Genomic DNA, 26,298 nt, shown 5'->3' with positions numbered 1-26,298 from the left:
ACTTGGCCACTCTCCTGCATAATACTATAGGGCTCCCAGTGCTCCTCCAATACCTCCATGTCAATTGTGTAACTCTGAAGGCCATACTGCAGCGTTTTGTCACTCCAAACCCCCTGAGAAATCCAACTGTACCATCTGTGGCAGACATAATCACAATACTTGGTATTGCTTCTACAATGAAAAGGGCCCTAACTTTGTTGGTTACCATAATTATGCTCATCAATCTCAGATGCAAGGTTCCTAAATGTAGTCTTATTCTCCACGCTCACATATGGCAGCTTCACATCCACAATCATATCATCCACAGGCTTTACATACTGTGATGTCTCAGCTAAGTTCATCTACAGCTTTGTCGTCCTCTCAAGTTTGGCTTACTGATTCAGGAGCTAATCACATGACTGCTGATTTGAACAACCTTTCATTGGCTTCTCCTTATCCCACAAATGAAGTTATTCAAACTGCTAATGGTGAAGGTTTGGAAGTGCCTCATATAGGCAGTACTATACTTAAGCCTACTATACATCCAATCAAACTAAATTTTGTGCTTTATGTCCCCAAACTGACACAAAATTTATTGTCAGTGCATAGAATTTGCTTGGATAATAATTGCTGGCTTATTTTCGATGCATTTTGTTTTTGGATTTAGGACAAGGCCACAGGGAGGATTCTCTACAAATGAATGTGCAGTAATGGTCTCTATCCTATACTTTCCCTTGCGTCTGCAACCAACAATCACAAAACCACTGCATTTCTTGGTCAGCTTGTTACCTCCACTCTTTGGCATAATAAACTAGGTCATCCAACAAATAGCATTGTGTCTCTGATGTTAAATAAGGCTAATGTGTCATCTCCTAAGAGTTCTATACCTGTAATGTGTCACACCTGCTTGGAAGGAAAGTTTTACAAACTGCCATTTCCACCTAGTCTTCATAAGTCCGTACAACCTTTTACCTGTATTCATAGTGACCTTTGGGGACCTGCACCTTGTGTTTCTATTAAAGGTTATAGGTATTATGTAACCTTCATAGATTAATGTACACGACACTGTTGGATTTTCCCTTTGATTAATAAATCGGATCTGTTTACTACTTTCAAGGCTTTTCATTCATATGTTTCAACTCAATTTTCTACATCTCTTAAGGTTTTACAAAGTGATGGGGGGGGGGGAGTATATTAGTAAAGCATTTCAATCATTCTTGGTAAGCAATGGTATTGAACACCATAAATCATGCCCACATACACCACAACAGAATGGCCTTGCTGAGAGAAAGCATTGGCCTATTATTGAGACAGCCATTACCCTATTACAAACAGCTAAACTCCCATCTCCTTTCTGGTTTCATGTTTGCCAAACAACTGTATATCTTATCAACAGAATGCCTTCTCCAATCCTATCCAATAAGTCACCTTATGAACTGCTATTTGGTCAAGTACCTGTTATATCTCATCTTAGGGTTTTCAGGTGCATATGATTTCCTCTCATCCGCCCTTACAACTCTACCAAACTACAACCAAAGACAACTAAGTGTATTTTTCTGGGTTATGCCACTAAATACAAAGGATATCTTTGTTATGAAGTGTCTAAGAAAATGATGTATATTTCCAGGCATGTTATCTTTGATGAAACTGAGTTTCCCTATCCAACTTTACTCACTAATTCTCAGTTACATAGTATCACGTTAGAGAACCAACAATATCTTATTTCCCTACTTGTGGTCACTTCAAATAATGTAGTTACTTCATATTCTTCACTGTCACTTATCCCATCATCTGATATCAACCCTCGCCCTGCACCATCTACTTCTTCATCAGTGTCACCATTCCCAAACCCTAATATCATTTCCCCGTCACCATCCATTACTGGCACATCGCATTCTTCTTCAGTCTCTGTGGCTCATGTTCATGAATCTGAGCATCAAGTTATTACTTCTACATTCTAACCAGATTCATTATAAGTGGTGCTCGACATTCCACCATTCAACATTCATCCAATGCAAACGCGTAGTAAAAGTGGTATTGTCAAGAAGAAAACTCTTAGTGCTGCCCTCCATCAATCTTTTACCTTTGATCTCTCTATGACTGAACCGTTGTCTTAGAAGAAAGCTCTACAGGTTCCAGTTTGGTTACAAGCTATGAAGGACGAGGTTGCAGCATTACATCACCAAGGCAATTGGACATTAGTTCCTATGCCACCGGATAAGAATCTCGTAAGGTGTAAATGAGTGTTCAAGTTGAAAAAAAATTTCGATGGCTCAGTTGCACGGCATAAAGCCAAGTTTGTAGCAAAGGGATTTAGTTAAGAACCAGGTCTTGACTATGGAGAGACCTTCAGTCCTGTTGTCAAACCAACCACTGTGAGATTGGTACTGGCTCTTTTTGCTCATTATGATTGGGATCTTCGACAACTTGATGTCAAAAATGCATTTCTGCATGGGATGTTGCATGAAGAAGTGTATATGGTTCAACCACCAGGCTTTGAGGATTCTACCAATCCCCATATGGTGTGCAAACTGCATAAATCTTTATATGGCTTAAAACAGACACCTAGAGCCTGGAATGAACGACTACAACTTTTTTGCCTCAGTTGGGATTTCAAACTACATACTTGGATTCATCCTTGTTTGTTAAGAAAACTGCTTCTGCAATTATAGTGTTTCTGCTATATGTAGATGATATCATCATCACAGGGAGTGACAATGCTGCTGTGCAACATGTTATCGATTCCCTTACAGCTGAGTTTGATATTAAAGATCTTGGCTTGTTGCATTATTTCTTGAGAATACAAATATCCAAGATTGCATCTGGTTTGTTCTTGTCTCAAACCAAATATATCAGGGATTTGTTGGAAAAAATTGAGATGCTTGAGTCCAAGCCTTGTGACACACCTTGTTTACCCTATAGTCGTTTGTTGAAGGATGATGATGAAGTCTATGGAAATCCTAGCCTCTACAGAAGTATGGTTGGTACCCTACAATATCTTACATTTACACGACCTAACATAGCATTTTCTGTTTATCAAGTCTGCCAGTTCATGCAACAGCCTATGGTGTCTCATTTCACTGCTGTTAAACGAGTCCTTCGATATCTCAAGGGTACCATGGCTCATGGTATCTCCTATCACAAAGGTGATTTAATGCTAAAAGCGTTTAGTGACGCTGATTGGGCCTGTGATCCAAATGATCGGCGTTCTACAACTGGCATAGTGGTATTTCTTGGCTCTAATCTGATTTCATGGTCTTCAAAGAAGCAGCTCACAGTATCTTGATCATCAACTGAAGCCGAATATCGAGCACTCTTATCTACTTCTGCTGAACTTGATTGGATCAAACAACTTCTTCAGTTTCTGCAGGTGCCTGTCTCCAATGTTCCAGTGTTGTTTCGTGACAACTTATCTGCCATTGCACTGTCGTTTAATCCCATGCAACATCAAAAGACCAAACATATTGAGATCAATGTGCATTTTGTTCGTGAATGAGTAGCTAAAGGGCAACTTGTTGTGCAGTTCGTCAGTTCCAAAGAATAGTTTGTATACATCCTTACAAAAGGGTTGATGCACCCCTTTTTCACACTCACTATAACAATCTCATGTTTCATACATTGGCATGAGCTTGAGGGGGGATGATAGAGTGTAGCATTTGATGTATAGGATTGAGCCAAGTGTATGAAGATTAGAGGTCCAGATAGTTTGTTAGTTACTATTCATGCATGCATGTATAAATAGCCTAAGCTTGTATTACTTGATCATTAAGAAAAGATATCAAAGAAGTTAGTTTCTCTCTCCTTCTTCTCCGAGATTCTCTCTCTAAGCTCCTGATTCTTAATGGTTAACAAATATATCGTTGTATTATATATTATCTTTATCGTTCCGACTTGGCTTAACAAAGTCATCCATGAAAAAGACGCCAAGAAAGTGGCTTTCTCCCAATTAACGCCATCGTAACATGCCTAAGCTTTCTACCTCCTTTGATAATCTTCTTCGATATAGTCTTTCAACCCCTTAGTGTAAATATATCATTGCATTATTATCTATTTTGTTCCGACTCAGTTAACAAAGTCATCCATGAAAAAGATGCAAAGCAAGTGGCTTTCTCCAAATTCATGCCATCGTAACATGCCTAAGCTTTCTAACTCTTTCAACAATCCTCTTCCAACCAGTTAATCAAGCTGGTCATAAGTTTTTTGTTTTAGTTTTGTTGCCCTTTTCGTCACCAATAAAAGACTATATGCTTTAGTCGCAATGCACTGACGATTAAATAGTTGGTTACATACTCCTTGGTGACTATTGATGCTTTTACCCAGTCATGATAACATTAAGTGGTAAATTTTGTTGACTAAGTGGGCTTCATGACATCTTATATTTAAAATACTATTTATTGATATTAATAATTATAATTACACTGTATTCATTGTGTGACTTAGCCGAACTTCTTCTTCCCTTAGTGTAAAAATATCGATGTACTCAAAAAAAAAAAATTATTATTATTATTATTACACTATAGACTTTTTGTTTTCAGTGCTTTAATATTTTGTGAGCCTTGGACCGGAGGCTTTGAATAATTCAAATTCAGTACTTTTAATTAAAAAACATCATTGGTCAATAAAAAATGAAGTAAAAAGAAAAATACAGCAATTTTATTTGTAAGTTATACAATTGAGATCAAACCAATATTATAATTTTGGGAAGGTTATTACTTATTAGAGGTGTAGTTAAAAATATTTTTGTTTATTGACTTATCCTTAATGAATATTATATTTTCTAAATAGAATTCCTTGGGCACCAAGTATTTCATTTATTGCATATTTTTTTACTCATTGACAAAATAACTATATGAAGGCGTGTTTCATTAAGATAAGACCAAAACAAATGAAAACTTATTACAATATGGAGTTTATTTTAATACACTACTGCAATATTATTCATCGACTTAATTATCCTTAACAAATGTTGTATTTCCTAAACAAAATTTCTTGGACGTCAAGTATTTCATTTCTTACATATTTTTGTACTCATTGACAATTATACCTATGTGGATGTGTGTTTCCTTAAGATGAGAAAAAAAAAATTATAACTTATTACAATATAAAATTTATTCCAATGCATAGCTGGTCCTAAGTTGGGACCGAAATTTTTTATAACGTTCTTATTCTATTATAGAGTATTATTTTAGAGAAGTTTTACTGTATAATTAATAGCAAAACACAAAAAGAAGCAGGTAATGCTCATTACCTCTCCATGTTTTTTATTTGGACAATATGTTATTCATAATATCATAAGATAAGACACAAACGTAAATATTAGAAAGGCTGATTTACACCATAGATTAACACCTTTCGAAACTTAAATTTAGTCTCATTTTACTCTATGTTACTTAAAATGTTTCCTTTAATAAACTCATAAAAATTAACTTTGTGTCTAATTTTTCCCATTTCGTCATATCCATTAAAAGTTTTGTTAAATCACACAATGTGGAAAGTCTAGAGTCCATTAATAGCCATGTCATTGCTAAATATACAAATCTAATTAAACAATATATTATAGTATGCCAATGTTTTAAAATTTTAATTTTTGAAGGTTAAAAAAAACTAAGAAAAAACTACTCTCTCCACCATCACCAGCTCCTCGCCGAAACCAAGACCCCCAGACTCTACTCCCCTCATCAGTTATGTATATTTCATATCATTATAAAATCATAATATGTTCTTAATTTCTTCTACATTCATTACCTACCATCTATGGCTCAACCCTATATCCACCACTAACGACATCAACAACCTCAACTAACCTGTGTCGATTCTTCCCTCGATCCTGAACTCGGAGTCATGAGACGAGTCTTAGATCCCCCCTCATGTCGACCCCAACGAGGAGAGGAGACAGGAATTATACTCAAAATTTAGTGGGTTAAATATGAAGACTCTAAAGCAAATCCACAATTTGCATGCTTTACTTTGGCTCTGAGAGGCTCTATACTGTGCATGATCATTACCAAAATTTGAGATTTCAAACTGATTGTCTCGTGAATCTTGGGATCATAAATTATATATTTTCCCTCAGAACAATGGCACTGTAATTTTAACCAACATCTAACCTCAATGATTAATCTACCTCCTCAATATGTTCTATACACTATTACGTAGTATAGGTAATACTATAGACCGGAAATGAACCGCTTTTAATTTATAAGCCTACGGGTAATTTTGCCATCCCTAAGTGGATACTCGAGCATTCGATATTAAGAAGTCAATAGAAACAATTTATTCGTTGGAGAAAAAAGAAAAAATGGGATGCTATTTGAACACACAAAATTGAAACAATTGTTGATACAATTTTTAATACATATAGAAACCACATATATATATATATGTGTGTGTGTGTGTGTGTGTGTGTTTATGTCAAGAATAAGATTTGTAAAGAAAAAATTGGAAGCTGCACCTTAATAATCCGGCCGGGCCACTGTAAAAGCTTTAATTAATCAGCAGGCTCGTATATCGTATGTGATCTAAGGGTGAGATCAATTAGACCTTGCGGCTTAGTTGAAGTTGCAGATATTCTACATAGGTTGTTCCAAATTCTTATCAGTTTAGGTCCATTAAATATAATCAAGTTTTTCCATCATACTTCATCTTTTTCCCATTTTCGTCAACTTTTTTTCAGTTTGTCATGCATCTTGTAATCTCATCTAGCTAGTAATCCTGGGGAAGTAAATGGTCCAACTTTTCTTCATTTTGTCATGCTGCCATCCATCGATTGAAAAAAAAAAAAGGAAACTTTAACGAAAAACTCCCGGTACTGTTCACTTTAACGAAAAACCACATTTTAACATTAAAACTTCAATCCTAATACTATTCATTTTACCCTTTATTTTGTCATTTTAGTTAAAACTCAAAGTTTTCAAGTTTTTTTCATTAATTTTCCTAAAAAATAAATCGTTGCTCCTAAAATAATAAGGGTTAATAGTTAGTCAAGTGCAATCATCCCAAGTGCGATTGTGTCTTCTTGTTTTGGCGTGAAGAGAATTTTGTGTTTTATCCCTTCGTTTAGCCACTGTGGTCTTGACTCTAACGTCCTCAGAAATAGCCTTTTTATCGAGCTTGCCCTTTCTCATGAATCCGCCCTCACTCGCAGCTATATATGCAGCTGATAGTGATTATCACGTAAACTCATGCGCTTTTTATTTCCATACTTCCTGAAAACGCCCTTGAGCTCATCACATGTTTCTTCCAGTTTGCAACAACTCGATCAGGAAATTATTCCGCCGTGTAGCGGTCTTTTTTTGCAGAATTACATATATATTTGGTTGGAGCATTTGGGAGTAGGGTCTCAGTTATTCTTATTATTCTAGTATAATTTGATGCCTAATTCCATTGATTATCATATATATCTTATGATTTCCAGTGGACTCTTTGTCTTTGTTTTATCGTTTTGTCCTTCCGCCAACGTCAACTCTTAACGTATCTCAAAATTAAGGCGTGACAGGTCAGATGTTGTTTCGCCAAACATCTAATTGATTATTGATATCAATGACATTTTTTATGGTGTACCCCAATAGATATCATCCAATGAACATTTCGTATTTCCCTGCAGAATCCCAAGTGAAAATTGATCAATTTAATTGGTTGTAGAAGAGTAAATGTCGATTGATTTTATATTGCTTTTAATGTTGCTTCGTTCTCAGTTTATGTCTTTCGTTTGTGATGCTCTTTTTCTATAAAAAGAACGTTGACCTCATAATTCATATTTTCAATTCCATTTTCTTAGTTTTCTCGTGTTTTATTATGTGTATATATATATATATATTCCCGTATATGAAGCATGCTCATCGTTTTGCTTTTGAAATAACACATGAGAAATGCGAAGGGGAATCTTTCAAAATGTGACTATCTATGGTTTCTTTTCTTTGTCACTTCACAATTTAACGTCAATTTATGTGTTAACATTATAAAATATTGTGTTAAAAACATGAGATGACAAAAATTTATAGAGAATCCTAAATTTTAAGGGTTCATTTGGATTTACTTTTGAAATGATTGAAAACGCTTTTAGAGAAAATGTTTTTGGGTTTTAAAAGCACTTAAAATGTTTTCTGCAAGAGGCATCAATTATGTACTTCTTACAGGAAGCACTTTAAGTGTTTTTTTTTCCAGGATTTACTTGCATTTTTACTAAGGATTGGTTCTAAAAACATTTTCACCAAAAGCGCTTTCAGTTATTTTAAAAGCACATCCAAATGAGCTCTACGAGAGTCTCCTTAGCATTCTCATAACACATTATACTATAATTAATGGAAACCATTTCTTCGTTGGAATAAAATAAAACTAGTAGCCAAACAACTATCATAATGTGATTGATCATCCATATGAAATTCTGTGACTTTAGATCATGTGAACACATTACTCTGATAGCTTGTTTGGCTACGAGACATTAGATCATACGCTGTCACTTATAGACATACATTTTATCTTGCTCTCTCTTGAAGCAACTCAGAGATCTAAACTCATTGCTAGCGGAAGATAGCTCTAGTGTTAAAAGCATTTACCCTTTCAGTCAAGTTCATGCGTTTGTTTTGCCCTCCCCTGAGAGATCCAAGTGGATTGATTAACCAGGCTCTTTATTGTTAGGAGAATGAAGGGCTGAGCTGCTTTTGGTTCCATCCCATAAGCGTTGGGACTAAATTATTTACTTTAAACCTTGTAGGACAAAAGTGGTACTAAAAGTGGGAGAGGCAGTGTTAGATTGGATTGGATTGGATTGGAGTGGATAGGTTTTGGGTGGGGCTATGAGCTATCTATGGATGGAAATCCAAAAGTGAATACATAGATTAGAGGCTGATATGTGATATGTGTTAGGTTAGGGGCATGACAATTGGAAAAGCAACCAAGTGGGAAGAGGGGATGTTGCCATATCTGCATTTGGTTAATTAACCCAAGTCGTTTTTTTTGGGGGGGGTGTTAGAAGATAATACTTGACTCTTTGCCTTGGAAGTAGTTCTACACTCCAAACGATGAACTGTCATGCTGATTATAGTTTTTTTTAGTTCACTAGGTCGCTAGTTCAAACCCTCTCTTCTTCATTTAGCATAAATTAAAGCAGAATATCGCTTGTATTAAAATATATATGTACATTCCTTTCATCGATCATTGCTCATTTAAATCCATTCCCCAGAATAGGTGTGGATCATCATCTCCTATTAGTCATGACGTGAATCTGTGGTCTCCTCTCTTTCCACACGGCAAAGGCAAGACAGCAAAAAAGGGGCTACACAAAGAAAACTGTACGGAAACGCATATGTATATGACACGGGTTTTCATGGAGTTCATTTCGTAACGTATTCAACTGTTCAACAGTTATATTTTATTACATCATTTATAGATTCTTGCAAAAAAATTAGACAAATTTAAAATCATTAAGACATTTAATTGTAATGAAGAAAATGACTAATATGGTTCTACAAAAAAGACTAAACTTAATCCAACGGTTATATAATTTCGAATTTAGGTGATTTTTGGTAGACATAACCTTTGAGATAAGACATAAAAAATAAACTGTTAGATCGTTGAAATATATTACGAAGTAGACCCATAAAAATGTGTGTCAAAATATATGTTATAAGCGTTTGTCTTGGATCATAACCTATATATGATAAAAACATGGGTATGCAACTTTAGGCTTTGCCTTTTTCCATTTGGATTGTAAATTATGCACTGCCATAAAAGCCTAAGATTCATTCATACACCAAATTCACACGTTATCGCAATCATCCAAACGAAAAGAAATCGGAATTGTAACCCAATTGGGAAAATAAGCTCTTTTGAGGAAAGTTGGTTTATGGAGGCTTCTAAAAAATAATCACATGGACCATTAAAGGCTTAAATTACACTTTAATTAAAGGAGGCAGATTGTCTGCCCTCCTGTTTGGGTGTAATTCCCATCCTCTTCTATTTGTGCAGTCACGATTAAGTCACGTCAACATTTTATATTCCTATTTTTTTTTGTCTTATTATCTCTATAAAAAAATCAATATAAAATGTTAACGTGACTTAAACGTGACCGCACAAAATAGGAAGGGATGAGAAGTGTATCCAAATAGGAGGGCAAACAATCTGCCTCCTTAATTAAAAGCACCAAAACTATATTAAAATGTGGAAACAAAAAAATTCATGCTATGTAGAATTAAATGTTATGAATGCTAAATGATGTGGATCGATTTGGATTATATGGTCCTGTGAATCCAGAGCTCGTAGCCACCGAAGTAGAACCCTAAAATGCAGACGTAATATTAGACCTAATTGGATAAACGGCACTTGTGGTAATAGGATAGATAGAAGGTAGCCTCATGGTAAAAAAATAAAAATAAAAAAAATAAAATAAAAAACCCGAATCACAACCCTTTGTAGTGAAGTCAGTCAGGATTTAAGCCCAAACATACAAATTTCCATTAATTCTTCGTTAAACCTCTAAGCCATGATTCCACACTCTCAACCAAAGCTTCCTCCCCGGCCACTGCCAGTTGCGAAGCGACCAACCTTAGCTTAGAATCAACTTAACTGTTGCCTCCATCACCATGTCTTGTACTTGGGATGCTTATGCCTAGAGGGGAAGGAAAAAGTCATCTACATCTCTACCGTATTTTTGCTCTGAAATTCTAAGTTTTATTTATCAAAAATATAAGAAAAAAAATTCGAATTTACTGAGCAACCAGATTTATTGTAGATTATTTTAATATAATATTTGTAGCTGCACCTGTGAATTTTTCAGCAAGAGATTTTTTAGGTTCTAATCTGATAAAGAAAAGATATGGATTTAATTCATCTATTTATCAAATCAAGTTTTGTGTACAAATTTATCAAATCAGTGCTCAAAGACTTTGATTCGGTGTTGCTCTCATATAAGATTGTTGGTCAAGCTTGTTCTTGGTTAGATTCAGCTGGTAAGTTTCTAAACCAACATTGATGACAAACTCGTTGAAGAGGTTGCACTATCTAACCCCTCTAGAAATAAAGGAAGCTGAATGGAGAAATCGACGGAAATTTTGATTTTGGCTTAATTTCTAACGGACTTCATTGCAAAAGTTTTAAGATTGATTTTTTTAGCACAAAGACTATCTTTTGAATACCTTATTATCACGGAGAATATTTATCCAATTAGGCCTATAATAGTGTCCCAAACAGCAAATGTTTATACATGCAAATTTAATCAAAATGCTGCACAAGCAAATGGGTTACAAGTACCTAATCGAACAGCAGCAAATAAATATAAAAAAAGAAATCAAATCATCATGATTGCAAGTGATGAATTGCCCTAATAGTTATGATCTTTCTCTTAAACCGACAATTTCCGGATTCGAATATTTCCCTCTCTCTCTCTCTCTCTCTCTTTTACTGTAAATTAGTGCAGAACATTCACTTGTGTTCAAAATATATATAAACATATATAAATAATAGAATTACACCATTTTCATTAATTTTCCTAAAAAAAAGACAAATTTATCAGATCAGTGCTCAAAGACTTTGATTCACTGTTGCTCTTATAAGATTGTTGGAGTTCAAGCTTGTTCTTAGTTTAGATTCAGCTAGTAAGTTTCTTAACCAACACTGATGAGAAACTCGTTGAAGAGGTTGCACAATCTAACCCCTCTAGAAATAAAGGAAGCTGAACGGAGAAATTGACGGAAATTTTGATTTTGGCTTAATTCATAATGGACTTCATTGCAAGAGTTTTACGTCTGATTTTTTTAGCTCAGATACTATCTTTCGAATACCGTATTATCACGAAGACTATTTATCCAATTAGGCCTATAGTATTGTCCCAAACAGTAAATGCTTATGCATGCAAATTTAATCAAAATGCTGCAGAAGCAAATGAGTTACGAGTACCTAATCGTACAGCAGCAAATAAATATAAAAAGAGAAATCAAATCATTAGTGGTGGATTGCCCTAATAGTTATGATCTTTCTCTTAAACCGACAATTTCCGGATTCGAATATTTCCCTCTCTCTCTCTTTTTCTGTAGATTAGTGCAGAATATTCACTTGTGTTCAAAATATATATAAACATATATAAATAATAGAATTACACCACTGATTTCACTGATAAAGAAAGAGAAACGAATATTGACAGCCTTGATGATGGAGGGGGCAAAGAACAAATAAATCCTCATCACACGCCAGTGCCCTCCATTATTAACATGTCCTTCCATACAAAGAGAAGCATCTAACTCATAAATCCAAAGCTTTTTTTGTTCAAACCCTACCAACTACTCTCTGCTCAACACGCTACTAAAAGGCTCATTAATTATCAATTCCAGTGTAATACTCATTAACAGTTCAGGAAAATGCAACCCACTCAAACTTACATGCAACCGGGTGACGATACCCCAAATCTATCACGCGATGCCATAAGTTTTAACTTTCTACCAAATGGCATTGCGTGACTGATTCGGGGCACCACCTTGGTGTCCTTGTTGCATAAAAGTTCTTCTCCCTGATCACACACACAAACCCATCCAGACAGAAAGAGAGAAGGAGATGTAAAAGAAAAGGTAAAAGCTGCAGCTTCCCAGTTCCATGTAAACTCTCCTCTATGAGACTGATGATATGGATCTGTGTGCACGGATATGAACTACCTAGGGCAAAATCTAATCCAACCCTAAAAGATTAACGCTTTCCTCTATCAAAAAAACAAACATTTGATTTTCCCCAGGAAAACCCAACAAAAAAGTTTAACTAAAAATGGAAAAACATTTGCAGAAGCCAATATCCAATGCCCAATGAGACATAATTACACACAAATCAATCACATAATATCTAAAAGGGGTCTAATTACTCAAAAATTAAAGTCAATTAGGAGGTAAAACTAGAAAACAAAGGCAACCCATTTCCCCAATTTCTCCAAATCGAACAGCAAAAACACAAAATCATCATATGATCATTATGATTATCATAAAAAAGGAAAGAAAGAAAGAAACCAACGGCCGACAGTAATTGGGCAGCGAAACCAAAGGTAGAAGAAAGTACACTATTTGAGCTAAGAAGAAAGAGGCCTCGGTGGAGGCAGCAGATGGTGAAGATTCTGATGGGGTTGCTGGGGCTGGCCACCGCCATTGCCGGAGATAAAAGGGTGCTGCAACAACTGCGCCGCCGACAATCTCTTGGACGGCTCTCTCTGCAAGCAACAAGCAATGAAATGCCTGAACTCTCTAGAAGCACTGTGCGGAGCTTCAGGCGGATGAGACATACAAATAGCCCACATTAAGCTAGCCCAATCGCCTCCTCGCGCCACCGAGAACGGAAACCGACCCATGTAAAATTCCAATATGCTGACCCCAAGGCTCCATATATCGCCGGCGTAGCCGTCGTACTGGCCGTGATTGAGATCGGTGTTGATCCTCTCCGGACTCATGTATGCGATGGTCCCGACGGAAGAATTGCAGGGGTCCATGGTCTGAGCCAGAATCCGACTCACTCCGAAATCGGCGATCTTGACTTGGTTCCTCGCGTTGATCAAAAGATTCGAGGGTTTGATATCGCGGTGGACGATCTTCCGCCGGTGGAGATAGGCGAGGCCGCTGAGGATTTGCCTGGCCAAATCCGAGAGGGCCTTCTCGTTCCTGATGTGCTGGCCCTCCAGCGAGCCGCCGTCCATGTACTCGAGCAGGACCTGGATCTCGCCGTTGTGGTCGAACATGTCGTGGCACTTGACGACGTTGGGGTTATCGACGTCGCGGAGTATTTCGATCTCGCGGCAGATCTGGCGGCGCACGGCGTCATCGTGGTTGCCGTAAATCACCTTAAGCGCGTAGACCCGGCCCGTCGGGCGGTGTATGGCCTTGTAGACGGTGCCTCCGGTTCCGCTCCCGATGCGGTTAGAGCGCTCGAGCTCGGAGAAGTTGATGAGCTGCTGGGCCGCGCTGTGGGCCGAGTACGACTGGGCCGAGCTCGGACCGGGCGGAGGGAGAGGGAGCGGTACTGCAAGCGAGGTATCCCGCTGAGGTAGCGGTAGAGTTAGGTCGTGACGGCGTCGTCTCTGGTTGTCCCGCCTCGGTGGTGGGGCCACCACTGCTGGGTTCGTTCCGGACGGCGGCTGAATCGGCCTCATGATCGGATGACGACAGCAACGACTGTACTACTTGTTTGAAACGACGCAGTTTCCGAGCTCCGAGTCGAAATCGCGATTTCTTTTGGAGGGAGGGAGGGAGGAGGGAGGGAAGGAGGGGCTTTTGGGTTAATGAGGAGGACGACGATGATGGAGGTCGTGAGGATCACGAGTCATCGTTTGTTTCGTTGATTGGTTGAGTGATTGATTGATGTCGTTTTTCTCCTTTTTTTTAATTTTATAAATATTTTATTTGATTTTTTGTTCCGAGAATCGGAGACTTCTTTGTGCGAGGAAAAGAGGAGGAAACAGCGAGAAAATGAAAAAGGAAGGAACAAACCGGAGCTTTCTCTTCTCAATAATTAAAATAAATTAAAAACATGTAAATTAAAAAGCAAAGAGGCCCAGAGAAAGATGGAATCGAGAATTAAGGCCCACGCGCTGATGGAGAGAGTGGGAGACAAGGACCAATCAGATATTGCAGGTGTCTGTGGTGGTGGGACCGTCGAATATTTTTGGGTTTTGTAGTTTTATTATTATTTTAGGCTTAAATATCAAAATAGTCCACCTGTGATCAATTTAGTATCTATGTTTTCGATTTGGCTGATTTAGTCATCTTGTTTGTCTCTTTTAGCTAATTAATGACATTTCGTTCAATCTCTTTTAAAAGCAATTGGCCATTTACCACAGTGGTAGAAATGTGTTAAGTCATTGCATGACGGCATGGGTTCAAATCACATTGGTGGCTAATCTAACAAAATTTATCGTTTAACAAAAAAAAAAAAAATTCTCTTTTAAAAAGTTCATAAGAAAAACTATATGAGATATAATTATTTTTTCTCTTTACATACAAATGCAAATCAATGAGAAATAAAACATATAAGAGACAAAAATTTTAATCCGAAAAATTATTAAGGTTGTGACATAGAAAAGAGAGGGGGTAATGTTAGGAAGGCGGTCGAGGAGTTGGGAGGAGAATAATTTTTCTTTTAATTTTTAATTTTATTTCATTTTTAAATATTTTAAATGAATTAAATAAGTTTATAATAATTTTCTACATAAATTAGATAGAAATGTCTTTAATTGGCTAACAAAGATAAACATAATGACCAAATTGGCCAAATTGAAAACACGGGGACTAAATTGACTCAATAACTAAAACACATGAACCATTGTAACATTTAAGCATTTATTTTATGTCATTAGAAATCGCTTGTTAAATAATAATAATAAAATTTAGCTTTAAAGTATATGTTTAATTTTAAGTGGAATGCAACGCAATTAAATGTGAAAGTAGAAAAAGGGTCCAAAAATGCTGTCAATCAACTTTTAATTATTTTATGGTGTAGGTCTTATTAATTCACCCATTATAAATTTTAAAAATTATTTTAATTAATATTTTTTGAAAATGGGTTGTGCATTTACAATAGAAAAACATATGGGCTGAAGAAGGAGAAAAACTAATATTACAACATTAGTTATCAAAGTAACATTTGACATTCATTTTTTCACATTTTTGTTAGAGATGCTTTAAATGGTCCGCGAGTGATTTTCCCTGAAAATACTAAGAAAAATGATTTAGACAGCATAATCGGGTGCGTTGAGGCCCATTGTTATTGCCTTACACTGTTGTACCCCTGTACCTATTTTACCCTTTGGCCCTGACAGCGTACAACACGTAACAGCGCAATTCTGCAAGTTTGGTTCGTGAGTTCACATGAACCCGGGAACAGAGAGTGGAGGAGGGAAAAAAATTAAAATTAAATAAAAAGGTTGTTATTGTCTTTGGGTTACCCGCCAGCGGTCAAAGCAAGGTTAATTTGGTTTCGAGTTCGGAACCGGTTCGTTCTTTTGAGTGGGTGGGGCCCCACACCGATATTAATGGGCCCACATGCGATTACGTGGGGCCCAGTTTATTGGTGCTGCAGCATCATTGGTCGGAATGAAACTAGTACTGCCTAGTCGACAGATACTAATCAGAATCTTTACTTATGCTAATAATTAAGGATTATGCATTAATCATTATTTAATAATTTTTTCTTACAATATTTCGTCATTGGTTATGTATATTTGTAAGCCTGTATAAAAGCCCCGCCCAATTATGATCTCGGCCGGGTCCATCCAAATCTAATTTCATACATTATAAATTCATAATATAAATTATTTTTTGTACATTTTTTGTGACTACTGAGTAGATCAGATTCAACTAAATAAGCATCCTTCCAAAGCAAAAAAGGAATTGTAAATAGAGCATATGACCGAAGTTGCTAAAACAACTCTTGACCTCTCCATTTTATGAAGTGCAAATTGGGAGCTCAAACGTCGTTTTATCTTCTCAAATTTAACTCTTCTATCGGAGATGTCCTTTTGATCTAAAACATAAGTCAAGGTTTGCTTCTCTCTTTTACATCAAGTGTATTGAAACACGCAAAAATTGTAGAACATAGAATACTTCGAATCACGACGGAAAAATCCCACCAATGTGTTGGTAAAGAAAAAGATGTGTGTATGGTTTGGAGAAGTAGAGAACAAGACAGCCATTTGACAATTATACGTGTAAGTTTGTGTCCGTATGTGACAAAAGCAGTGGACTTTTTTTTTTTGGGTTTGTCAGATTTTTCTTTGCTTTCTCCAACTTAAAGCCCCACCTTTCGCCTTTGAGTTCCATCAAGTCAGCCCTTGCGCCCTGCCTACCATTATTTTTGGGTGTTTCTTGGTAGTTTGCTGGGCGCTTTCGTTCCATTGAAAGATCAGAGCTTCTGCATTTCCTAGCATCTTCTTGTTTGATGTTTCTGTTGCTTGTACAAAACAAACCCGTCAAGCAAGCCAAGAGAAAATAGAAGCCCTCCAGCCTCCAGCACAGCTGTATATAATTGTGTGTTTTTCACATGGTTGGTGGCTATTATTCTAATCTTTTTAATTAGAGGCAAATCCTAATCGTAATCCCAAGTCTAAACCCAATTTAGATTATATTAATGGAAAAAGAAGATATGCATAAGGATAGGTTAAGTAGCACTTGATAATAATAATTTTATGTAATCGACAAAAGAAAAAACTGTTGGACGTGAAGACCGTAACGTCATCTGATGTTTCTAATTAAGTGTTATATTATGAGTGAATGATATAGTTGATATGTCGTTGAACTAACAATGTTGATTCATGTTGTTTAACCATATTATAAAACGCAGTTAAGTAACATAATATGACAGTAAGATAGTCATACTAAACGATAATACTAATAAATATGTGTTAAAAAATGATACTGATAACACGATGTTTTCGTGTCACACGAAAAAAAAAATTTCAAACCGAAAGACGGAAATTAGAATAGTATATGCTTGGATTGGTACATTTGTTTCTGTATGTGGAAATGAATGCATGCTATCGTATACATTGGGTTGGTCTATTCGTAGAAGATGAAATTTTGACATTTTTGTACCAATCAAACGTTGAGTTCCTTTCTTTACCAAAAACAAAACATTGAGTTCCTCTCCAAACTAATGTCCGTTACCCACAAGACAATAAAATAAGAACCAATAAATTTGAAAAAAAATGAAAAGTAAAGTAGCGTAAAACAATCACCACAGTTACACATTAAGTTGACCAAGTATGTATACGAGTGAATATAATAGTTTAATGCAATATACGATTTCATGATTTTGAATCTCATAAAAACAAAATCAAATTGATTGTCCTGGTGATTAAGATAATCTTTGTCAACCCATTGCGTGCTATGTTTAAAAAATTTCACTCTTGTCTATTGAGAATAAATCTCATATTAATTGGAGGATGGACCTTGCATGTTCCTATTGTAATATGGCTATTCGCATACTGCTAATTGGTTTTATGATGAAATCTCATTTTCTTTATGGTATTAGAGCAGGTTGTCATTCGTGTAAAGCTTAACGACTAACACGTCACCCCGTTTGTTTTATCCACGTGTTAGGCTTGAAAATTCGCTATATAGGAGAGGGCATGTGAGAATGTGAGGACATAAGATGTTAAGACTACTCTTCATATTATCAATTGGTTTTATGGTATAACTCAACTTTCTTCATCGTCTTAATGTAATTTAAAGTAAAAATATCATTTAAAAGAGAAAACCAACCGTTAACAACCACATCATGTGGTTTAAAACGATAGTCTCTCTAGCAAGTAAGTCTTTATACACGTAAAAAGAAAACATTTCAGAAGATTTTGAAATGACAAAAAGTCTTGGTGAACCAAAAGTTGAATCCATGCATTTCCACCTTCGTTTAGCCTCATTCCCATTGCTTGAGCCCATCTCGATTCGAGTAATATGGCATCTGTTAAATATAGCACTCGAGCTAAGAGAGACGACTTGCTGAAGCGTTTTTCGATGGAAAAGAGTGGTGGCGGTGGTGGCCGCGGTGGCGGTGGTGGGTGTGTGGCCTCGAGAATTTTGGTACGAGCTCATAGATGAACAGGGAAGGGAAGGGAAGATAAAATTTTGAACGTCTTGATCGACAGAGATTGGCGTACAATCACATCGGAACTCCGGGCCAGATAAAATTCCTAGTTCCCCAAATGAACTAAATACTCAGAACCACGTCCATGCTCCTCTAACATCTCCGGCGAGCATATAGTATAGTTACTGCAGACTGCAGTCGAAGGAAAATTCGATAACCGTCTCTTCACAACCCAGATGGACAATAGCTAAGACCGCCTTCGACCACAGCCCGCCCGCGGCAAGGATAAAGTCCCCTGCGATAATCAGGTACAGCACGGAATGCCATTTCTGATCAGTTACGTGAAAAGCAAGGAATGTAAATCCTTTCCCGACGCTTACTGAAAACAAGATACTACTGTTATAAACGGCATAACCAACTATCATTCCAGGGCCACCGAACTGAGAAACAATTTTCCGGCGGAATAACCAACCATTTTTCCGCCCAACACATTCACAAACACTCCTTAAAGGATTAATATTATATAACTCAAACACAATCTGTACATATCAAATTAGATCACTATAATAAACATATTCATGTCATGTGCAGTTGTTAAAGTGTGTACATAAGATCATTCAGTATAACTCATCAAGAGTCCCCAGCTGATCAGAATCCACTCTTTCTCATGTACCAACGTAAGGTCCACGGGTAGGGACAGGAGGACCGGACGAGTATCTCCATTCTCTGCAAGCTAAGCATCTATCTAGCTCGACTTTGTTGTCTAGGGTACAAAATTTGCAAGACCAAACCTTATACTTCAGGTCCTCTTTTAGCGTCCCGCAGGCTGTACACCTCAATGTCAATGGCTGAAACAACTTCAAAGCATTAGAATGCACGTTGATGATCACGTATACTCTACAGCATGCACTCGCGCGCGCGCGCACACACACACACACAGAGAAGGTATTTTGTATTCAAATTTCTGACAAAACTATGCATAGAATAACATTACCTTATTTAATAAAGTGCACATACTGCATTTCCACTTTGCTTGATCGTCCATTTCTTCCTGACCTGGCTTCAGTTTAATATTAGTCTGGGTAGAGACACCATCAGTAAATGTGAACGGTTCTGGCCTTTGAGAAGTTCCAACGTTCCCCTGTACTTCAATGTCACCCTCCAAAGACTTGGACCCACACCATAAATCATCATGCAGTCTCCTTTCTGCAGCCATAGCAGCAGCTTGTACTGGGCTCAAAGCTGCCTTAATGTTACTATCGCCACCTAAACGCTTAGGCCCTGATGGTAACAACGCTCCACGGCGTGCTCTGGTTTCAGCAGCAGCCAAGGCAGTCTGGCGAATAGATGACAGAGGGGCTTGACGGGAGAAACCACCCAAACGTCTTCCAGGAAGATCAAATCCTTGCCCGGTGCCCGTAATCCCCTTAGCTATCAGTTCCTCACATTCCTGCAGAAAACCAGGGACCAAATTAGTGATAGACCACCGTCCATAAAGTATAGAAATTACAAGGTAGACAATACGTTATGGAACAACATGTTACAAAAAGTTTCAATTCAGAGCAACAACAGAAATTACAAGGTAGACAATAACAAATAAACCTTTAAAAGTATTAGGACTTGATGGGAACTTTTTGTCCAGGGATAAATCTGCAACAAATCATCACGCAAAATCTTGAAACGCTTTGCATAAGCCTTTTAGAGCTTATAATTAAACCTAAATATTATATTTATAAGGAGATACCTGGACGTTTTTTAAAATGACGGAAGACAAGAATTCATGTGGGTCACCCCATATGATCAGAACAGAGGGTAAGGACGATGATAATTAATAAACTAAAGAATGAAACACAAATGAAATTAGAAGGGGAAACAATATTGGATCATATTATTTAATAGCTTCTTGTGCTTTTTAAAGCTTAAATAATTAAGGCCATCTAGGAACAGGTTATGCATGATATTTCAGAAATATGGACTGTGATGAAACAGAGTTCTATAAACGATTCCAGACCCACAATTGTCCAAGACAATGTAGTCAGATACCGTCAAGTATATGAAAATGCATATTCCTATTCAAGTGAAGATATACCAGACTTCCCTTATATTATACAAGAAGCACGCGCATTGATATACAAATGCACTGCAGGTATGTAGGTCCCGTGATTGTATACATGCATAAGTAGTATGACCATTCAACAAGGCTTCATAGGACATTCCGAAAAGTGGTTGTTTTTGAGTTGCAGTAATTTAGGAAAGAATTCTAGACAGAAATGTGCTCATAGGTAGTCACAATAGTGACTAAGAATTTCTTAACACCGCATCTAATCCTTAAGATTAAGATGACCTTTCTTATACAAGTGAAAACTGAATAAGACAATTCTATATCTGTATCTTACATCGAAAATTAAAGAATTCTATCAGCTAGGACGGCTTTCAAATAAAATAGGAAGCTACTTTCAGTCAGATGTAAGCTTTGCATTTATATATAAACCATATTCAAGGCAGTTCTTAACAATCTAACGGCATAGAAGTAGTACTGCACACGACAGAAGGTTCTCAAAGGAAGATACTCTTACAAGGGCCATTAGTTTTCATAAGCAAAACATTAGAAGAAAACAAGAAAACAATGAAAAACACCATGAAAGGGGGATTAAGATAATTACCCTTCTGATCTCATCCAAAAGTCTGTAAAAGTCAGCATTGTGAGGACCATGTTCGTTGTGGCAGAGCTCATGCAGCATTGTATCAAGGATCTGTTCATACGGGTAGAAAACCCAATCACTGTTCGGCCTCCGCAGTCTGAGCTTAATTTCAACACCTCCTCCTACATTGAGCCCCTGAAGAGCAGGATTGGCAGGACTGCATTTCAAAGTTGCAGACCGACAGCGGTAAATATACATCACAACACACATAAAAATCATGGTAAGAGAAGAACAAACATACACTACCAGAATTCCGAAAGCACTTTGACTTTCCATTGACGTTTGCGCATTATCGGCTGCACTTGTTTCGCTACCTTCTCAAGTATTTCCCTTGCATCCTCTTCCCCAATTTTCTTTAGTGGTTTGATTTCCCACACCTTATTGAGATCATTAAGATCCATCTGGACTGAAAACCAGAAAATAGTAACAAAAACAACCACTCAATCTTCTCTTCACAATAACACACATCAGAATTCACACCTTAAATGAAACCGAAATCATACGAAGGATAAAGCTTCATCATTTTTCAATTAGGGAAGTGATTTTCGCATACCCTTGTTTATTTCCCGCCCTTGGATTGTTTATTTCACACAGCTAATTAACATAACAAATCAAAATTTACTCAAAGTTCATAAATTTTCCCTTAAAACATATAAACCCTAAATTTGTTATCCAAAGTTCAAATCTTTTGCAGGTGCAATTGATCAGCTAAACTTCAAAACTTAGAAATTGCATGAATTTATTAACCAAATAAAAATAATAAGATTACCTGAAATTCTTGCGCTGGATGTTTAGCTCGCTCTGAGAGGCCTCTTATCTGACGAGTCTATCGGCCAATGAGTGAAAGTGCGATGACTTGTTTTTGCTTTTATACGCCGTCGTTTCGGTTCTCAGAATCTGTTGAATTGCAACTACGACAGCATTTTCGTATTTAACGGCAGATATCCAATTAGGCAGTTATTCCGTCGACCCCACCCTTGATACGAATTTACTTTTACCCGTCGATTTCTTGAGAAGTGGGATCCGCATAATGAACGGCTGGTGATCCGGTTATTCACATGGTCTCTTGCTCACGGGCGCAGGGGATTAACGCTCTTTGCCGCTAAATAACGATCATCCGTCTGAATGTTTAACCAGAAAGGCACTCTCTTCCTCTCTACTACTTCTGCAGAGAAACAGTCCTTCTCTCTCTAGCTCCTTTCCTCCCTCTCTCTCTCCTCCAAGAAACACCGGGAAAATTCTCTCTCCTCCAAGAAACGCTGGGAAAATCCAAACAATGCCGAGGCCCATTTCGTTCTACCTTCGACACTTGGCGTTCTTCTTCGTGTTTCTCAACGCCATTGTCGCCGACGCCCGGACGCGCAGCTCGCACCGCTCTCATCAGGGTAACTGAAATTCTCTCTCTTTTTTTCTTTCGATTCGTACGAATTCCTTCATTTTTTTTGGCGTAAATTTCTGAATGCATGCAAGAAATTGGGATGGGGAATGCAATCGTGGTTGAAATGCTGCAAAGTTTTCATTTTTCTTCTGTTTTTTCTTGGAAACCAAACAGTGGATTGAGCTTCTCTATTCTGATTTAGTGAATCTAACGAAACTCTGAGCCTTTCTTGGGGTTAAAGATTTAGGCCCACATATGGATTTTCTTTTCTTTCTCTCTGGGTTTAATGGGTTTTTGATGTTTCTGAAACCCGTTCTCAATTTGGTTCTGTTTAGTATCTGAATAAAAATGCGAGAAAGTTTTATGGGTTTTTATGGGTTTTTGATGTTTCTAATCCAGTGACCTCATTCAAGAAAGTTAATTTTATTTCGTATTTTTGCTTTATTTTTTCTGGGCAATCAAAAAGGGTTAATTTCTCCTCTGTTTTTTTGTCGACAGCTATAAGTTTGATTTCCATGTCGCATGCTTTCATTTCTTGGAATTTTTTTTTTATTTTTTATGTGAGTTTTCTGGGTTACCAAACAGAGGACAATTTCTTCTCTGTTGTTTTACAAAGCCAAGTTACTGAAATTTCGTGTTTTTGCTATGAGTTTTCTGGGTAACCAAACAGAGGGCGATTTCTGTACCGTATACGTTTGCTTTGATGCCTCTATGAACCTGACATTGTCTGATTCTTCTGTGTTCTTTTTGCAGAGCCAAGTTACCTCAAATTTGTTGTCAACGCCACCGATTTTCCAACAGAAGATTATTATGACTACATTATTGTAGGAGGTGGCACTGCTGGGTGCCCCTTGGCTGCGACATTATCATCTAGATTTCGAGTGCTCTTGCTCGAACGGGGTGGGGTTGCTTATGGAAATCGAAACTTGATGACCAAAGAAGGTTTCTTGGCCGCACTCATGGATGTCAACTCCTTTGACTCGCCTACTCAAGCCTTCACATCTGAAGAAGGAGTTGCAAATGTCCGAGGCCGCATTCTTGGAGGCAGCAGTGCCATAAATGCTGGTTTCTACAGCCGTGCAGATCAAGACTTTTACACGAAAACCAGTGTCGATTGGGATCTCCGAATGGTGAATGAGTCATACGAGTGGGTTGAAAGGGCAATTGTGTTTCGGCCAGAGCTGAGGACTTGGCAATCAGCAGTTCGAGACGGGTTATTGGAAGCTGGCGTTGATCCCTACAATGGATTCAATTTGGATCATGTGGTGGGGACCAAGATTGGTGGTTCAACATTTGACACTTTGGGAAGGAGACACAGTGCTGCAGATCTTCTCAATTATGCAAAACCACTGAACATCAAAGTTGTGACTCATGCCAGTGTGGAGAGGATTCTGTTGGCTTCAACTAGGCCATCTCCAGCGTCTAGGCAGTCTGCAGTGGGGGTTGTTTTTCGTGACAGCATCGGGAGGTATCACCATGCTGTGTTACGTGAACATGGTGAGGTAATTGTCTCAGCTGGTGCCATTGGAAGTCCGCAGCTGCTTCTTCTGAGTGGTATTGGCCCGAGGCCGTATCTTTCTTCATGGGGGATCCCAGTGGCTCATCATCTTTCTTATGTTGGGCAGTATCTCTACGATAATCCGAGAAATGGTATCTCAATTGTGCCACCAATCCCAATGGAGCACTCACTGATACAGGTTGTGGGAATTACTGAATCAGGAGCCTACATTGAAGCAGCCTCCAATGTTATCCCTTTTGCATCTCCTGCAAGGTCCGTGTTCATTCGGACGCCATCTGCGCCTCTCTACCTCACTGTGGCAACCCTCATGGAGAAAACCATAGGGCCAACCTCAGCTGGTTCTCTGAGGTTGGCTTCAACAGATGTCAACGTGAACCCAATTGTTCGATTCAACTACTTCAGCAACCCGGTGGATGTGCATAGGTGTGTGAATGGGACGCGCAAGATTGGTGATATACTCAAGACCAGGTCTATGGAGGATTTCAAGTTCCAGGGCTGGTTTGGGAACAAAGACTTTAGGTTTGTGGGACCTGCATTGCCTGTAGACCAATCAAACTTTGAGCTGATGGCAGATTTCTGCCGGCGCACTGTTAGCACCATATGGCACTACCATGGGGGATGCATGATAGGAAAGGTGGTTGATGGTGATTTCCGGGTCATTGGTACTGAAGCACTCAGAGTTGTCGATGGATCAACATTCGGTATATCACCTGGGACAAATCCTCAGGCTACCCTTATGATGCTTGGGAGGTAAGTTTATCCTCAAAGCACTGCTAACAAAGCCATTGCATTTGTAGTTGTGCACAATGAAATGTTCTTGAAAACTGACTACTTTGTTTGATCCAATTTTGGCAGATATGTCGGGCTGAGGATAATGAAAGACCGGAAGGAATACAAGATGATCGACTGATCATCCGTCACTTTTTGACATACTCAGTGCTGCTCAGTCTTCTGTCCTGCAGATATGTTGGCATTTGTTTTTGCAGTGGTTTTACATTGTTTAGCAGCTCCGGTGTAATTTCTTGTGGGTGAAGAATAGACAGTGCTCTCGGAATAAAACTATGAATTGTAAGAGCAAATTGTACAGTTTCTGTTTCGAAATTTTTTACTTGAAAATGATCAGTGTGTGTGATATTCCTTAGTTGCATTGTACTTGAAATTTCACAAAGTTAATTAGTTGCTCTTAGCTCAGTTTTTGAAGACTTGAAGTCTGTTGGGCTTGAGGATTTGGGCCAGAATGTCCCATTGGGCTTTTTATTTTTGTGATGAAACCAAGTTATTAGATGTATTCGTTTTATTTTTTGCAGGAAAGCTGTTATTAAAGTGTAATATTTTTTGCAGGAATTAAGCTTCTAATTATTTCTTGGTCCCTCATTCCTTTGTAATATTATTGAGAACTTTAATATATAGTTTATAAATATTTTAAAGAAGCCAACGAGAGGTTATAGTTGGAAGGTAGAATACATTTCTTGTAAATAATATTTAGGATACAAATCAGAGCTTTCATAAGAATGAATGAGGATCTTCTCTGGATTTTCAAATCATGTCCGTTCACTGTACATCATGCGGTCATAAATTATTTTAAATATTATTATTTAAAATTAAATATGAATAGTACTTGATGAAAACTGATCGCACGATATACGATGAACAGACATAATTTGAGGATTCTCATTCCATAAGAATAACACAATTACTTCTGCTTTGACGTGAATAATTCTGTCCATGTCACGATTACTCATAATCGCAAGCATTTGATAACATTCAGTTACCATTTTGTTTTATGACATTCTAAAATTAAATTACAAAGCAAATAAAACGTTGGCTATTTCTTGTGGTGGGTGTAACAGTTCTTTTCAATGGACGGAATAACTGCTGCTTCTTTATTAATTGGTTGATGCGACTTTATGAGTTATAATTTTAAAATGGGCGTTTTGATATAGATCTTTCATTTTTAGACTACTTAAATTAAACATTTGTTCATTTTAACAATTTGATTAAATATTTTTCTACAATTTTGATACCATATGTATTTTAATTAACCCATTGTAATGTACCTAAATTACATATTTTGCCAAGGCCATTAACATATATGTTTTCCGTATCCATTTTCTTCACACCAAAATGCAATCAAGGTTCCTAGACTCTTGCTAACTAATGTCTTAGAGTTTTAATCCGAG

The 26,298-nt window shown here is 37.5% G+C and overlaps 3 protein-coding genes across 3 annotated transcripts; 1 reads left to right on the top strand and 2 right to left on the bottom strand.

Moving 5' to 3' along the window:
- Positions 1–12,851: 12,851 nt before the first annotated feature.
- Positions 12,852–14,387, bottom strand: LOC103926835 (mitogen-activated protein kinase kinase 5). The gene has a single exon (XM_009335718.3). It carries the CDS (start codon positions 14,090–14,092, stop codon positions 13,022–13,024), a length of 1,071 nt encoding a protein of 356 aa, XP_009333993.1. The 5' UTR covers positions 14,093–14,387; the 3' UTR covers positions 12,852–13,021.
- A 4,623-nt stretch (positions 14,388–19,010) lies between these two features.
- LOC103926834 (DNA-dependent metalloprotease WSS1) lies at positions 19,011–22,123 on the bottom strand. The gene is made up of 5 exons (XM_009335715.3): positions 21,991–22,123; positions 21,468–21,627; positions 21,183–21,378; positions 19,514–19,969; positions 19,011–19,367 (listed from the first exon to the last, which is right to left on the bottom strand). The coding sequence occupies exons 2-5, from the start codon at positions 21,620–21,622 to the stop codon at positions 19,185–19,187; spliced, it is 990 nt and encodes a 329-aa protein (XP_009333990.2). The 5' UTR covers positions 21,623–21,627; positions 21,991–22,123; the 3' UTR covers positions 19,011–19,184.
- A 247-nt stretch (positions 22,124–22,370) lies between these two features.
- On the top strand, positions 22,371–25,165 carry LOC103926833 ((R)-mandelonitrile lyase-like). Its single transcript, XM_009335714.2, has 3 exons — positions 22,371–22,606; positions 23,353–24,868; positions 24,974–25,165. Exons 1-3 carry the CDS (start codon positions 22,498–22,500, stop codon positions 25,026–25,028), a joined length of 1,680 nt encoding a protein of 559 aa, XP_009333989.2. The 5' UTR covers positions 22,371–22,497; the 3' UTR covers positions 25,029–25,165.
- The last annotated feature ends 1,133 nt before the right edge of the window (positions 25,166–26,298 follow it).

This window comes from the organism of the source record quoted next, unplaced genomic scaffold, assembly GCF_019419815.1.
Source record: "Pyrus x bretschneideri cultivar Hongxiangsu unplaced genomic scaffold, Pyrus_bretschneideri_v1 Contig61, whole genome shotgun sequence".
In the NCBI taxonomy this organism is placed as follows: Eukaryota; Viridiplantae; Streptophyta; class Magnoliopsida; order Rosales; family Rosaceae; genus Pyrus; species Pyrus x bretschneideri.
Note: the sequence above shows the minus strand (reverse complement) of the source record. Positions and strands in the feature narration are given on the sequence as shown.

Excerpts from the sequence above, each read along its gene's own strand:
- LOC103926835 (XM_009335718.3), bottom strand. The coding sequence starts at position 14,092 with ATGAGGCCGATTCAGCCGCCGTCCGGAACGAACCCAGCAGTGGTGGCC.
- LOC103926834 (XM_009335715.3), bottom strand. The coding sequence starts at position 21,622 with ATGGATCTTAATGATCTCAATAAGGTGTGGGAAATCAAACCACTAAAG. Across the intron at positions 21,379-21,467 it reads AAAGTGCTTTCGGAATTCTG|TCCTGCCAATCCTGCTCTTC; the intron begins GTAGTGTATGTT and ends TTTGAAATGCAG. Across the intron at positions 19,970-21,182 it reads TTTTGGATGAGATCAGAAGG|GAATGTGAGGAACTGATAGC; the intron begins GTAATTATCTTA and ends GGTTTTCTGCAG.
- LOC103926833 (XM_009335714.2), top strand. The coding sequence starts at position 22,498 with ATGCCGAGGCCCATTTCGTTCTACCTTCGACACTTGGCGTTCTTCTTC. Across the intron at positions 22,607-23,352 it reads CTCGCACCGCTCTCATCAGG|AGCCAAGTTACCTCAAATTT; the intron begins GTAACTGAAATT and ends TTCTTTTTGCAG. Across the intron at positions 24,869-24,973 it reads ACCCTTATGATGCTTGGGAG|ATATGTCGGGCTGAGGATAA; the intron begins GTAAGTTTATCC and ends CAATTTTGGCAG.